At 35.8% G+C, this 14,264-nt stretch overlaps 1 protein-coding gene across 1 annotated transcript in view; it reads left to right on the forward strand.

The window, feature by feature from the left end:
* SYNE1 (spectrin repeat containing nuclear envelope protein 1) overlaps window positions 1-14,264 on the forward strand; it is a 308,461-nt gene that overhangs the window by 114,267 nt on the left and 179,930 nt on the right. Inside the window, exons 30-38 of the mRNA XM_075748397.1 lie at window positions 197-373; window positions 1,655-1,795; window positions 2,817-2,977; window positions 5,845-5,995; window positions 9,322-9,549; window positions 10,084-10,182; window positions 11,881-12,068; window positions 12,180-12,303; window positions 13,257-13,423. Coding sequence (XP_075604512.1) covers window positions 197-373; window positions 1,655-1,795; window positions 2,817-2,977; window positions 5,845-5,995; window positions 9,322-9,549; window positions 10,084-10,182; window positions 11,881-12,068; window positions 12,180-12,303; window positions 13,257-13,423 — 1,436 coding nt within the window. The remainder of the gene's footprint in view (window positions 1-196; window positions 374-1,654; window positions 1,796-2,816; window positions 2,978-5,844; window positions 5,996-9,321; window positions 9,550-10,083; window positions 10,183-11,880; window positions 12,069-12,179; window positions 12,304-13,256; window positions 13,424-14,264) is intronic.

Consider the following 14,264-nt stretch of genomic DNA (forward strand, 5'->3'; position numbering starts at 1 on the left):
GTGCTCTATACACATTTTTGAACCCAAGTCATATACTTGATGAGTATATGAGATTCCCAATAATACCTGCCACAGTTAATCCCATTGTCTGTTATTCTCATTGCATACCCCTGCAAAAGCAGAAAGTGGTTTCATTGCGCCAGTTTCCCAAAGAAGCTAAACAGCCTAATTATTCCTGTTGGATGAATCCTTTTAGCAAAGGACAAGGAGACTCCGTGCAAAGAGGCAAGATGTGCAACAGCAGATTTCCCAAGCTAAACAGCTGCAGATTGAAGGTGGACTGCCCAGCACAATGCAAGAGGATTTACAAAAGTTGGAAGGAACATTGGAGAGCATGCAGCAGACTATGGAGAAGCGTGAAGAGCAACTGCAGGTGGGTCCTTTGAAAGAAGTAGAAATAAAAAAACTGTGCTTTCTTCTTCTTCTTTTTTTTTACTTGGTAAAAAAACAATTTTTTTAAATGTAAAGAGTCACTTTCTCACCTCTGAATCTTAGTCCTTGGGGTTTTCATGATCAGTACCTCCATGAAAACTTCTTGAAGCTGCTGGATACCTCTTAATTAATAAAGAAACAGCATTTTGTTTGAAGTGTTTAAAAGTCCCAACTGTTCAGTCATAACAGATATTTTAAATAATTTATCTGTGAATTAATTGTTAGATAGGCTGTCTCCCCTGGTTACTAAAGATGACATTGCCCTTTAATTGAGAGTCTTTAGGCTGGATGTTAGATTAATAACACCTCATGTTGTGCAAATATAATCCTTACAACTACTGTGTGAAATACATGTTGTCATCCTAAATTTAAAGAAAGAAGAAAAAAGTCACAGAGAAATCAAATGGATTGCTTGAGGTTGTATAACCAATCACTGACTGCAATGGGATTAGAATTTATAGCTTCTTGCACCCATATCTGAGTTGTCCTTTATATTTCTCTAAGCAGACGGGTAATCCAGCTGTCCGCTGTTTCACAGAATGTTTAAAGTGATCAAAACTATCTCCCATGATAAAACACAAGATGAAAAACATGATCGATAGAGCTCAAATAATTTCTTAATGTAAGAATTTATAATTGAAACCAATTTTTTTCTAAGGAATCCCATATATAAAGTCTTAACTCGGGCCTTGCTTTTCTTCAGAATCAAGAAAATATTTGCTTATACTGTCAAAATTCTTGTGACTGGTAATTAGATGCTGTATGTTAATCAAAATTTTACATTATCAGAAAAGAACAAATAGAATGCTATGTGTGTTTCCTATGAGTAGGGATTTTCTTCTGCCATTTTACTGTAATTTATTTCATTAGATCTTCAACATCCTTTTAGATATTGTTGACTACCTGTCACCATAAACATAAGTATCTGCATTTATTACTTCAGACTTCTTATAGGGCATTCAAATATAAGATTTAAATATTGCTGGCAACTTAGAGAAGCGCAGTATGAATCAGTGAAAATTCAAGGGAAAACTTTCCTTATATTGCGTTCAGAAGTTTCATCTGTAGAGTACATGGCATTTCAGGAGAAATTGATTTATTCTATGTCAGGTCTTTCTCTTTTTTTCCTTCTTCAGTAACTTACGATGAAATTCTTTTTTTCTCCTCTTTGATCTTTTTGTCTCTGTGTTCCTGTCTTGGGTTTGTTTGTTTGTTTTTGTAGGTCACAATAAATAAATGGGAGCAGTTTGAAAGGGACAAAGAAACAGTAGTAAAATACCTCAATCAAGCAAGCTCTGCACTTGAACGTATCTTAAACTTTAGCAGTTTAGAGAGCCTCTCCTCAGAACTGGATCAGACAAAGGTATTCACTGTGTGAAATACAGGAACTGAGGTATCTTTCTGCCTTGCTTTTTATGTGGTGAGCGTGTTGCCTTCAGTCTTTGCATGGTTTTCTGCTAATGCCTGTGCAAATTGCCTATACAGATTAGAGACTGCTTAAACTGTTTAGAGGTTAAAAGTTATTTTATGAAAAGATCGTGAAGAATTACTCAAAATCTGCATCTGAAGTGCACGTATGGAAGGTAAAATCATTTTGAGAACTTCCCATTTTATGCTCAGTTATCATTTATACCAGTAAGCTAAACAGTGTCAAGAACTAGCATAACACCAATAATGTGCTCTTTGGCAAGGTTATGTGGACTGTGCCAACTAGCGCTCTTTTAGCCCTGAGGAGAAAAAAGAGAGGCTTCTGTAATATGGACATAAGCCATAACATGCCACTTGCCCTTAGTAACAAGGAATTATCCTAGGCCGTTTTATTTACTAATACAGAAGTAATAGGAGTGATTTGCTTTCCTAAGTGCCATGCTTTTCATGGTGTTTTTACCCTTTGATGACTCTGATACTAAATTATACATATCTTGGTCATGCTAAGCTGCCATTTTTCTGGTGTATGGGTTTACTATTTGTGACAGCAAAGAGTTGTTAAACAAAATGAGATTACAAGCTACAGGATACTGCAAAATCCTCTCTGTAAAGGGTAGGATCCAAAGATTAAATAAACATGCATATAGTCTTTGACAATTCACAAATAAATTTCTTGAAGCCCTATAGAATAAATTTTGATTGGTTGAGTTAAAAACTTTTGGACATATACTTTCCCTTGCTAAATTTTGTTCAAGCTAGTTTGCTCAAATGAACATTTCTTAAATGCAACATGAAAATAACTTTCCTCAGAGGTTATTTTTATGTATTTACACATTCAGAATTTACATATAGGACACAGATACTTTTTCTAACCACAAACATTGAGGAAAAATACTTTTTTGTGTAAATATATGAAACTGTTTATAGTTGTATTAATGTGTCTTGCATCCTTACAGGAACTTTCTAAACAGACTGAAGCAATGGCATTGCAGGCTGAGAATTTGGTGAAGAATTCTTCTGAGATACAGCTTGGTTCAAAGAACAAGCAGTCCCTTCAACAGCAGGCAAAATCAATCCAAGAACAAGTGAAAAAAGTGGAAGTTACTCTTGAAGAAGAGTATGTTCTTAACAAGTCCTAATATTTATTCTCCACTCTCAGATTGTATCAGATTTCTAGAACACCTTGTCAGTATTTTGTGTTGCCTCATCAGCTCCGTCACTTACAGCTTGCTGTGGCATAGTAACCAGGTTATAGTACCAAATATGTCAAAAGAGTGTGTGCAAATAAACAAAATATTTGTTTACTAAACATGGTTTATAAAGCCACTGTTAGTTACAGTTAACCTGTCACTTATCTTTAAGCCCCAGTCTTGTGAAGAAGGGATAATTAAACTCGTTCTTGAGGTACTAGACTCTTTTAGACAGAAAAATCTCAGTGCAAGTATGTGAACAGCACATTTACCATATTCGCCTCGGTTTTCAGTATTCCACTTTCTCCATAGGAATGTCAAGAAGTGCCTTCATCTTAGCTGAATGCCCAGATTTTATTCCATGGGCAATATCAAAAGCTGCTTCTGCTGCTGAAGATAACAAAGGCCAAATTTTATTTAAAAATTGAAAGTTCAAACTCCAAGAAAAAGGTGTTAAGTTCTGTAAATACGTGTAGCTTTTTGTATTTGTGTAAAAGTCTTATCCCTTTTCTAGAGTAACTCAGTTATTGTATTCACGTTACTCAACTGCAACTTCAGTTGTTGCTATTCTCAATTTATCTATATACACATACATTTATGTGTCTCTATGGAATTAGTATTTTTGCATATATTAGATCTGATACACAAGTCACAGACATATGTGCCAATTCTATGTTGTCTTATTGGAACTACTATGTAGAATAATTTGCTGTATAAGTTTAAGCAGGTACCGCCAGCTCCATCTGAACATGAGCAAAGGGCAATGCCCACATTATTGGGTCTTTTCCCCTATTGACCATTGTCATGTGAATCTGACTTTAATTTGGTGCCATTTTCTTCCTGATGTAAAAGAACAGTTGTAAAACAGAATAACTGGCCTCTGCAGCAGATGTAACTTTCTGATTATTGGTGGTCTGATGTTTTTACATAACACTTTCTGCAATATGAAGTATTACAGTGATTTGCAGTCAAATTCTACCATATCTTTCTTACTGAACACTTCACTGTATACATCGTTTTCCCCAATATTAGAGAGAAAACTAATGTGATTTTTCAATTTGAGAAAGTCATCCTTCCAACAATGAATAGTCACTTTTTTAATAATGATGTCATCTATTTTTAAATGAAAGCCATCACTGATATCCCCTTTCAATGTAGATATGAAATAGGTTTTAGTTGCATGTATGGATTGTACAGAGTGTCTGTGGTACCGTGACAGATAATAAAAAAATAAATCCCTTCTGCAAAACATGCAAATATATCCAACTCTCTATAGTGAATCTACAGAACATATAATCAGTTTGTAAGGGTTATTTTGTAACTTGCATCATCAATAAAAACCTTGGCCAAGTAATTTAAAGTGAAGGCATTCCAAATACATATGGTACATACTATGCCAATGAACCAGAAAGGGAAAGAAAAGTTTGAGCAACTCTCCATAGTCAGCTACAGAGCAAATTTAGCACATCTGTTTTCCCAAGAGATCATGCATAGCTGTGCCATATGTTTGGGACTACTATATTCTTTACAGTCTGTGTCTTTCTTACAACTGTAAAGAAGGCAGATACAAAGGTGAAGGATTTTCAACTGTTGTGCCACTGATTTGGTCCCTTGATTCTGATTTCCAGCTGTATTTTCTTGAGCCGGACTTGAGTGAAATATTTTTGCACTTTACTTTTCTGCAAACAACTTGAATTTGAATACACTCTTATCAATAAAAGGCTGTTGACATTGGTAATTTTTTTTCTATTTTGAAAATAAAAAAGTAAAAATAAAAAGGCCAATTTTTACGTTTTTAGACTACATCTTTTCTTAAAGTTTCCTCTAGCTTTAATGAGGGGGGAAAGAAGAAAATAAAACCAAACCTTTTTAACACGGAATGGTTTTTAAGGCTATATTTAAAAGGAAAATGTATTTTTGAATTTTGTAATATTCAAACTTTTCTGATGAAATTTTAATATTTTCAGAGAAATAGAAAATGCATGTTTTGCAAGCTGTGTGTACCTTAGCAGTGGTTTCTTTATGATGTTTTGAAAGGAGCAGAAACTTGTATACTGGAAGTTAACGCTGTTAGAACTTATAAGGGCCTTAGACTTCGTACCTGTGACAAAAAAGAGTGCTTCGTTTGCTATCCAATATACACAAGAATCATAATCTGCCTGTTTAACATACCTATAATGTATGTTTCAAAGAATATAAATCTATTAACTTTGAGGTAGTTGAGTCATATCTGTTTTGATTCTTTGGTTTGATATGAAATCATTGCCTCAGAAAACACAAACTTCCTATAAAATGGACAGATTGTTATAAAGAAAAACCCCAATTTTAATAAAGCAGTCAAGCATTGCTGAATATATGTACATCCACAACACACTGGTTTTAATCATTCTGTTCTAGTGACTAAATACCTAACATCTATGCACTCATTTATCTCAATTTTTAGATATCTGATATAATCCTAATTCCATAGAATTTCATAGAAATCATATTTATGTTACTTTTCCTTTCTCTTCTTGCTATGATGAGATTCTTGATGAACAACCAATAAATGCAGCCGTACTCTATTTCACCTCTCAGTGTCCCCGCTATGGCTAATATAATTGTTTGACTTTGGGTGCAATCTAAGAGAGAACCACGTTTGAATTTAGGCCCACAACTTGGTCCTCTAAACCCAGGAATTTTTAAAATGACCCTCCTGTAGACTGAATAAATTACACTTTTATTCTAACAAGAATATGGGCAGCTTCATTATATTAAACTGTTTATTCTCTCTAATTAATTTGGTTAATTTTAGTATTAAAAGCATGGAAATGGTGAAAAACAAGTGGGATCATTTTGGCAATAATTTTGACGCTCTGTCCATCTGGATAGCTGAACAAGAAAAAGAACTGGAAACTTTGGAAACATCATCATCTCCTTTGGACATACAGATCAGCCAAATCAAGGTGATTAGTTCTTGTTATGTTTAGCATTAAAAGTCCATTTATCTGTCATTTTGCTGGAGGCCAAATGGGAGAACAGACATTTTACGTGTTTCAGAACTACTGTGATGTAATGATGGCACACTCTGTACACGAATATACCAAGCAGCAAGGTTTTGCATAAACTAAAGGAAAAACCATACAGGCTGCCTTCTCTGTTAGTGTTTACTTTACATATATGGAGCCTTTGTGTGTATGGTTAAAAATATTATTTAATTTATACTCTTCTTATTTTCTGAGTGTACAAAATAGCTACATAAATACAAGGTGTATAAAGCTTTTTTATTTTAAAACATACATCAGCTAGTGCATATAGGACTTGATTTTAATCTTGCAAGCTAAAGTTATAACTTGATTTATGTACCTTTTATGCTGAAATAATAAAGAAACTATTGCTCTTGGTAGCTTGCAAACCTACCTACCATTTATTGCTATTATATTTACACTGTCTTAAATTCTGTGTACATTCCTGTAGTTACATAGTGGTTTAGTTTCTTATTGCTGAGGTGCATATAGTCTCAAATCGTTGCATTTCAAGGGCTGACTTCATATCCTCCCACAAATGAAAATGTACCTTCGCTGAAATTGCATGTTTCTAAGGGGACAGAGTTTTTTCAGTATGCTGTGCACACTGCCAGTTTCTTTATTCTGTGACCTACTTGCTCTTCAGAAAGTGCCCAGGTGTGCAGCTGCTTGAAGTCATGGACCAGATTGACACTAAGTATTTCCAAAGGATCCCGTAAGGCATTTGTTTCATGTGACAGAAACAATTTATCAACAGCTTTTCCTGTTCTTAATTTGATCACAACTTTACGTACACCAAATAAATAAAATCTCTTGATTTCGTCATTGAAGGATAAAAGAATGCTTGAATTCTTGCTTCATTGCCACAGCAATTCAAAAACATTTTCCTTGTGAAATAATATATATGCATTTATTCTATCGGCATACACTGTCACGTAGCCATACTTTTCAGTAGTTACTAGATATGATTCAAATCTTTAAGACAGCAAGTAAGTGCATCAAACGATATTAATATTGCATTGCAATGTGACAACAGCTCTTGTCTGTCTGAATGGAGCCTAGTTAAGCACTACTAGTCCATTCAAGCCAATTTCCCAGAAAGGCTGTTCCTTGCTATATATGCAGATAAACAGTAATTTTTACAAGTTTTTGAAAATGCCAATATAAGCCTTCTTCATTTAAACATCATGACAGAAAGAAAATGGTCAGCAGGTAATTTTTATAAATGTCTGAGTGAACAGACATAAAGCAGAGAAAATCCTCCAGATAGATAAAGCCTGGGGTACCTCAATGTATAACTCAGATGAACAAACCAGCTTTATGAACTGTGATATGTGAAATGAGTCATCTAACCTCCAATACGTGGACATAGCTGGAGGTCATCTTCAGCAGCATTGCTTTCTGCCTGATTTTGAAGGACTTGTTATGGTTTGTTGCGAGCTTCCTGATGAGTTAGTCTGCGTCACAACGCCAATCAGCATACTTCCGAATTTCTAGTACAACATATTAGTAGCGAATATTGCACTATGAGGCAAATACACCCTCCAAAAATGGTGTGTTCCCTGATATCTTTGGCTGACCAGATAAAAACCCTGGGGTTAGCTGAATGTAATTATCACATGTAGTGGTAATATTCTACTTTTGGTGACATTGATTGCGAAACACCGATGACTTCAGCAGAGCCAGATTTTCACCTACGCATTTTTCTGAAATTCCTGGTGGACAAAATGACAGTTATCACAAGTAGCTACCATTGGTGGCAGACTCAGTGAGAGTTTGAAGGCCTCAATTATCCACCTTCTTTTATGTAACTGAGTGAATTTAACAGAATAGCGTGGGAGTAAAAAAGCGCTGCCTGATTTGTATCTACTGTATTGTTAGATAATTTCAGTTTCAGGGCCTCAAATCCGGTATTTTTCCTTAGCACCGTATTCTCATGCAAAAAAGATATTTTATAATCTGAATTAATTCAGAATATATTGCATAAAGAGACACTATAAATGCTTACAACACCACATTTTTTTTCTGTACTGTCACCCTGCTAATTCTAGAATCGGAATGTGACAGTAAGCCACTGCTGAGCTTTATAATGGCAAGGAAGATATCGTATTTTTATCGCAATTATAGCAGAAGGTGGGCACTTTCTATGCTTTTGAGAGTGCATTTGCAGGAAAGTTTTCGGTTGATGTCATATACTTGCATATCTTAACATTTTTATATCTGAGAATGCTATTGCCTATTTCGATGTCAAAGAGCGTTCTTGGCTCTTTTGATTCCCTCCCAATGAGTGTTCTTCACTGCTTTTGAGAAGAGCTCCATGGACATGTTCCATCAGCAGAAATTAAAAGAATTCTGTTGTGAAAATATATCTTATTTCCAAGTTCACCAATGCTTACTGAATAAATAGCCACTGAATGTGAAACTTCATAAGTTTCTGTCTTGGATGTTGTAGCTTTCAGATTTGCGTCTAATTTGCAATAAAAACAAGTGCAAAACGATGAGACAGTTGCTGTCATGCAGCTGATGAAATGTATAAGCCAGTGCTAGTTTGTCTTTATGCATTAACTCATTGATGTAGAAGACAGCTGAAAAGTACCAAAGGCCATTATCACTCTTGTTTCGTGGTTTCCTATTTATACAGTAATGTGGTTCTTTATTTAATCCTCTGCCTGAGGGCACACTCACCCTGCCTCATCATCTAATTTAATTTATTCTTTATTATACCATAGAATTTTAAATTAGAAAATGAAAACTGTCTCTATTGGTTTCCAAATCATACCATGTTTTATTTTGTAAGTGTTGGAAAACTTGTTGGAAAACAAGTAATCAACTGTCAGGGTTCAGCTCCTTAACAATATTGTTTTCAGTTATGCGCTTACTTTTTTTCATCTTGTATTTATTTTGAATCTTTAAGGGAATTGTGGAGTATTTGCTGTGAAGTAAGAGATGCTAAAATATTAACCATCTTGTCTGCTTATGAAAATATGCACCTCAGGCAATTCTAATTCCTCTTCATAGACACTGTTTTTAGGGCAGGCCATTTTTTTAAACCTTATCCAGTGCTAATTTCAAGAAGAAAAAGGGAATTTACAGGGCATATTAAAGACTTTTATAACTAGTTATTTCAAGTGGTCAATGAACTCTCCTCTTATTTACTTTTTAATTACGAATATTAGTGGCTCAGGTAAAAGAAGGAAGTAGAAAATATTATCCTTATAATTAAAAACCTATTGTGCTTCTTTATTTACCATTAATTTACATTTTAGGTTATTAATAAAGAAATAGATGGTAAAATAACTGGAATCTCAAAACTAGAAGAGGAAACCGAGTCTTTTTCCCAGTTTGTTACCTCTGGAGAATGTGCGCATATTAAAGCCAAACTGACTCAGGTCAAAAGGTATTGGGAAGAGCTAAGAGATCACGCACAGAGGCTGGAAGGAACAATCACAGGGAATGCATCAGCACAGCAGAAATACGAAGAAAGTCTCAAACAGGTAGACAATGCAAAATCGCATGGATTGTTTGCAGCAATGTATAGAATTACTCTTCATTTTTCTAAAATTGAATATAAAGAGCGTGTTGTAATAGGATGGACTAGAACATATGAATAGATTTGTGAAGTAATTGCAAAACCTCTGTACTTAAATTTGTGCTTTGAATGACTTAAAAGGCAGGTTCAGGAAGGCACTAAAATATGCGCACTCAAAAAATTATGCTGTCTTTTAGAAAACCTAAGTGATTCTCCTGGATATTGCACTAATTAAGTACACCCATACTTCTTATAAACACTTTAACTTCCATCTTGGGTGGTTAGTAGGTCATAGGGAAAATAATTTAAATATTGTTATTGCCCCAGCCACAAGGAGCTGAGCACAGTTAGAATCTTTTAGCTTCAAAAGGTACTCAGCACTACAAAAGCTTAGGATATCGTATTCTCTTAGCACTAAATAGTTAAAAGATGTTATTTAAAGCATCATTTATGTATTTCCTGCTGGTTTTAGAGTCTCTGGTTTGCTTTTTCTTCATAGGTGCAGCGGGCAGTGTCTGAATTTGAAGCTAAGCTAGCTGAGCCTCTCACATCATGCTCTTCTGCAGCAACAACATACGGGGCCCTTCAGGATTGCACGGTGAGCATGTGGCCACCGAGTCCCGGGAAGCGGTGCCACACCGACCTCCTCACAGAAACGCCACTAGCCTCCCGACCAGGGCTGCCTGGTGCCACGCAGCCCAGCGTGGAGGCAGGAGGAGGCAAGGGCTGCCCGTCGCGGTGGGCAGCCCCAGGGAAGGCTTAAGCAGGCTTCCTCAGCTATTTCTTCTCACCGTTTCAGACAGGCTTGGAGAGCTTTTTCCCTACTCTAGGGAAGGAAAGCCTAAAAGTATGAATTAATCCTTGAGGTTCTTGTTTTTAATTTTATGCATCTAAATCATTATGAAAAATAGAAGATAAGAAACATGTCTGTTTGTTAGACATTTTTCTTTGAAAATTTTCATGAAACTTGGGTCTTGGTACAGAGATCTGTGCTTGTTTTATTTTTTTAAAAAATCTCCTGGAAGCATTTTTTCTTGGACAATGCAGAGACTGCACACAGTTTCAACTGACAAACTTTCATCTGTGATGCCAGAAATCCATGGGTGTTTGGATGTTTGGTTCAGTCCATTACAAAAGGAAAACAAACACTGAATTGGTATTCAAACTATGAAAAATCCCAAATATTTGTGAATTTGGTTTGGCATTTTTGTCTGTGTCTGTAAGTTTGTGAGTGTTCTTCCCACAATAATCATTATCTTCCTTTCCAGGAAAACATTTTAAAAACTTTTAGTCATATTGTTCTTGCAGTAAAACGCATATAATTTTTTCTGAACTCTAGTGGTAACTACTTGCAAAGGCTATATGCAAGGAAGACATGGCCTGTCTGCTTAAAAAAGGCTTGATACTTGTTGAGGAAAAATATTTTGCATATGGAGAATTTGTTCAGACAACACATGTAATCACTGTTATTGGCTTTTAAACTTTATGAATATTGTTCATATTGTAAACTCTTGTGCTGCCTATGGGATCATGATGATTCAATGCCTTAATGTGAAATTATTTTTTTTTATTTAGTTTAGACTTCAGCAGCTTGTTGCTGTATAATTCACATCTCCTCCTACATACAATTTCTTTCATGACTGTAATTATAACCATTACTACTGTTATTATTGCACACCTCTGAGTTGCAACTTTAGTGGTCTTAAACCTATTTCATTTTGTGCTTTTCTACGTCATTGTAATACATTTCAATCATTTTAATTTGAACAAGTTTCCCAGCTCTCTAGAAATGGCCACACTAGAAAGTCTAGTCAACATCAGATGTTGTTTCTATGAAAAAGATCTTTAGCTAATGTGGAAAGAAGTTCACAGTAACTGCTCCATACCTCTCTCATGTCATGGCATGGGCTACAAGTCTGGCAGTCCTCACATGCTGGAGTGAGCTTTTGTATTTACTGTTTATGTATAAATGAGAACAACTCTTAGATGTTAGGGAATTTGGAGCTTTGTCCTACATGATCATGCTGTGTCACATGCCCGTTCAGAAGATATGACCCTTTTGTTGCTGTTTTCTCTTTAACACTGTTCTTAGGAAAGTCTTTCCCCACTACAAGCTAGCTTGGGATGTGTGTCTAAGATAGATCTGAGTGAAATGTGAGCTCTGCAGTGGCTTCATGGTCTGGTGGATGTAGCATTGCTTCAAACTTTTACTCAAAGTACATCATTTTTGCCACTATCGTTACCATTGTTCTGCTGTTTCTGTATGTAACTTGTGTTTCTTTTACATGTTCATTAGGACCTTTGCCATACTGTGGAAAAACTGAGCAACGCTCTGGCTTCTCTCTCAGCCTGTGCCCGGAAGGTGGCCAATAAAGAAAAAGCTGCGCAGGAGGTTACAGCCTTACAGCGGAAATATGAAAAGGTGCTAGAAAATGCTAAAGAGAAGCAGACCTTATTAGAGACTCTTCTGGCACAGTGGCAGAAGTGAGTAGACTCGTACGTCTGTTATGATGGACACAGAGACCTTCCTGCGGTCAATGTGTGAGACTGAGGGGACAATTTGAGTTGGTAACTCTACGTTGTGATTCTTGTTAGGCAGGAGAAGGAGCTGTCTGCCTTCCTGACCTGGTTGGAGGGGTGTGAAGCTACAGCCAGGCCTTCAGAGCAGCATGTTTCTGCTGACAGAGTTAAATTGGAAGGTGAACTGCAGTCACTGCAGGTACGTTTCAACCGAAAGATTGTCCCCCTACATTTCCTGATTTGTTTCTGTGTCTTTTAAAGGATGGACTTATTCAACTGTAGTCTGACAAGTCACTTGATTCTGGGCTTTGGAAATGTCCTAGAGAAGTACTACATTATCGCTGCTGCTATTTATCAAAGACAATAAAATGAAAGGAAGAATGTTATTTACAAATATAATATGCCAGCTCAAGAAAAATAATGCCCTGTCAAGGAAATACATTGGTCTTCTTGCCAGAGGATCCTTTCTCTAGAGAAATTCCTTTGTTAGACAATGTTACTTTCCTTATTTTGCACAAGGAAAGTTGCTCAGATGACAAAATGCTCAAAGGTTTTGAATTCATAATGAAAGTCTGATTTCCAATTTTTTTTATTAAACACAAGACTTTCATCCTATTCTAAAGTATGCCTTCCCTTGGAATTTTTGCCATTTATTTTTAGGTTAATATGAAGCAGTTAGCTAAACGTAGCATCTTTTACACCCTCCATGAAGTCAGTGAATCCATAATTTTAGTTTTAAATATTACTGAAGAGAAGGAAAATTATTTTGAGTTTTCGTTTTTTGTTTGGGCCAATTTGCGACATTTCCTCACAATTCTATTGCTGCACACAAAATAAGTTGCAAAACTTACTCTTGATTTTAGCCACTTTCATCATACAGTAGAGCTGCATGGAAAGGTCTCACTTTGTCCTAAAGGAGAAAAAAAAACCTTTGATGAATCCTCACTGAATTACAGTTGCAGATTTAGCTGTCTGAGAGGTGTTGAGTACCTTCTTGTCCTCACAGACCTCAACTCCTCCAAGGATTTGACTTTGCTCATTCACTTGTCTCAAAGGGATGTACTGAAAATCTGATTTTTTATTAATTTTGTTATTTTGCATAATATGATGCCATATTTAATCTAAAGGCTGTACATTCCATTGTTTTCCCAGGATTTGCGAGCAGATATTGAGTCGCGTGCTTCAGTCTATGCGAGCCTATTACAGTTAAATGAGTCACTATTCCCAACAGCTTCCAAACAGTGTGTAAAAACAATGAAAGAAAAATTTGAAGATCTGGATGAGAGGTGGAAAGCTTTACCACAAACTGTTGATAAAAGGTTTGTGCTTCTGAACTTTTTTTACGTGTTAAATGAGAGTAACCAATATCCAGATAAGGAATCCCAATCCTGTAATAGTTTTTTGCAGTATTACTGTTAGGAAAACACAGGTTTAATGTACATATTGAACCCTGAGCTCCCAGGAATGGGGTGTGGGGAATCCCACAGATCTATCATGCAGTCTTTTTGGCATAATCTTTCCCTATTTTTTTCATAGAAGAGTTCTGTTTGAAGTGTAGGGCAGGAAATGAAGATAATGTTGCATTTCCCCAGTTACAATTTCCCAAGTAACTTCCTAAGTTACTTCCTAAATCTGTAATATCTGCTCTTCATTTTTTTCAGTTATATGCTTTATCTTGTACAAAGCCACACTATTATCTTTCAAAACGCACTTTGAAGTTTCCATTTGCCACAAATACTATAAATGCTCAATGTTAGGCTATGACTATGTTAGGCTGCTGGCTCATGTTAGACTCAGGAACAGTGCCTCCTTTTTTGAAACTGTATGTTATGATATATTTAGATTTCAATTGTTTTGGTGATGAACATACATATTTTACTATTTGTAAACGAGCTTAAATAATAGACCCTGGTCAATGACATCATCTTCTAGGTGCTTTATCAATCTGATTGTTTTACAATATAATGATTTTCTACATGGCATTTCATGTTCATTATTTCTAAGGGAAACAGGAAGGTAAATGACAAGGCCCTTTTTAATATCAAGGTTTAGAAGTTGAGTTCTGCTAGTTGCTGACTACTCCTCTGGACACATTCCTTGTTTGAATTGTATTCCTCTGAGCAGACTTGACCCTCACTTACTTCAGTGGAAGCTGAGTAT

Source organism: Balearica regulorum, chromosome 3, assembly GCF_011004875.1.
Source record: "Balearica regulorum gibbericeps isolate bBalReg1 chromosome 3, bBalReg1.pri, whole genome shotgun sequence".
Lineage (NCBI taxonomy): Eukaryota > Metazoa > Chordata > Aves > Gruiformes > Gruidae > Balearica > Balearica regulorum.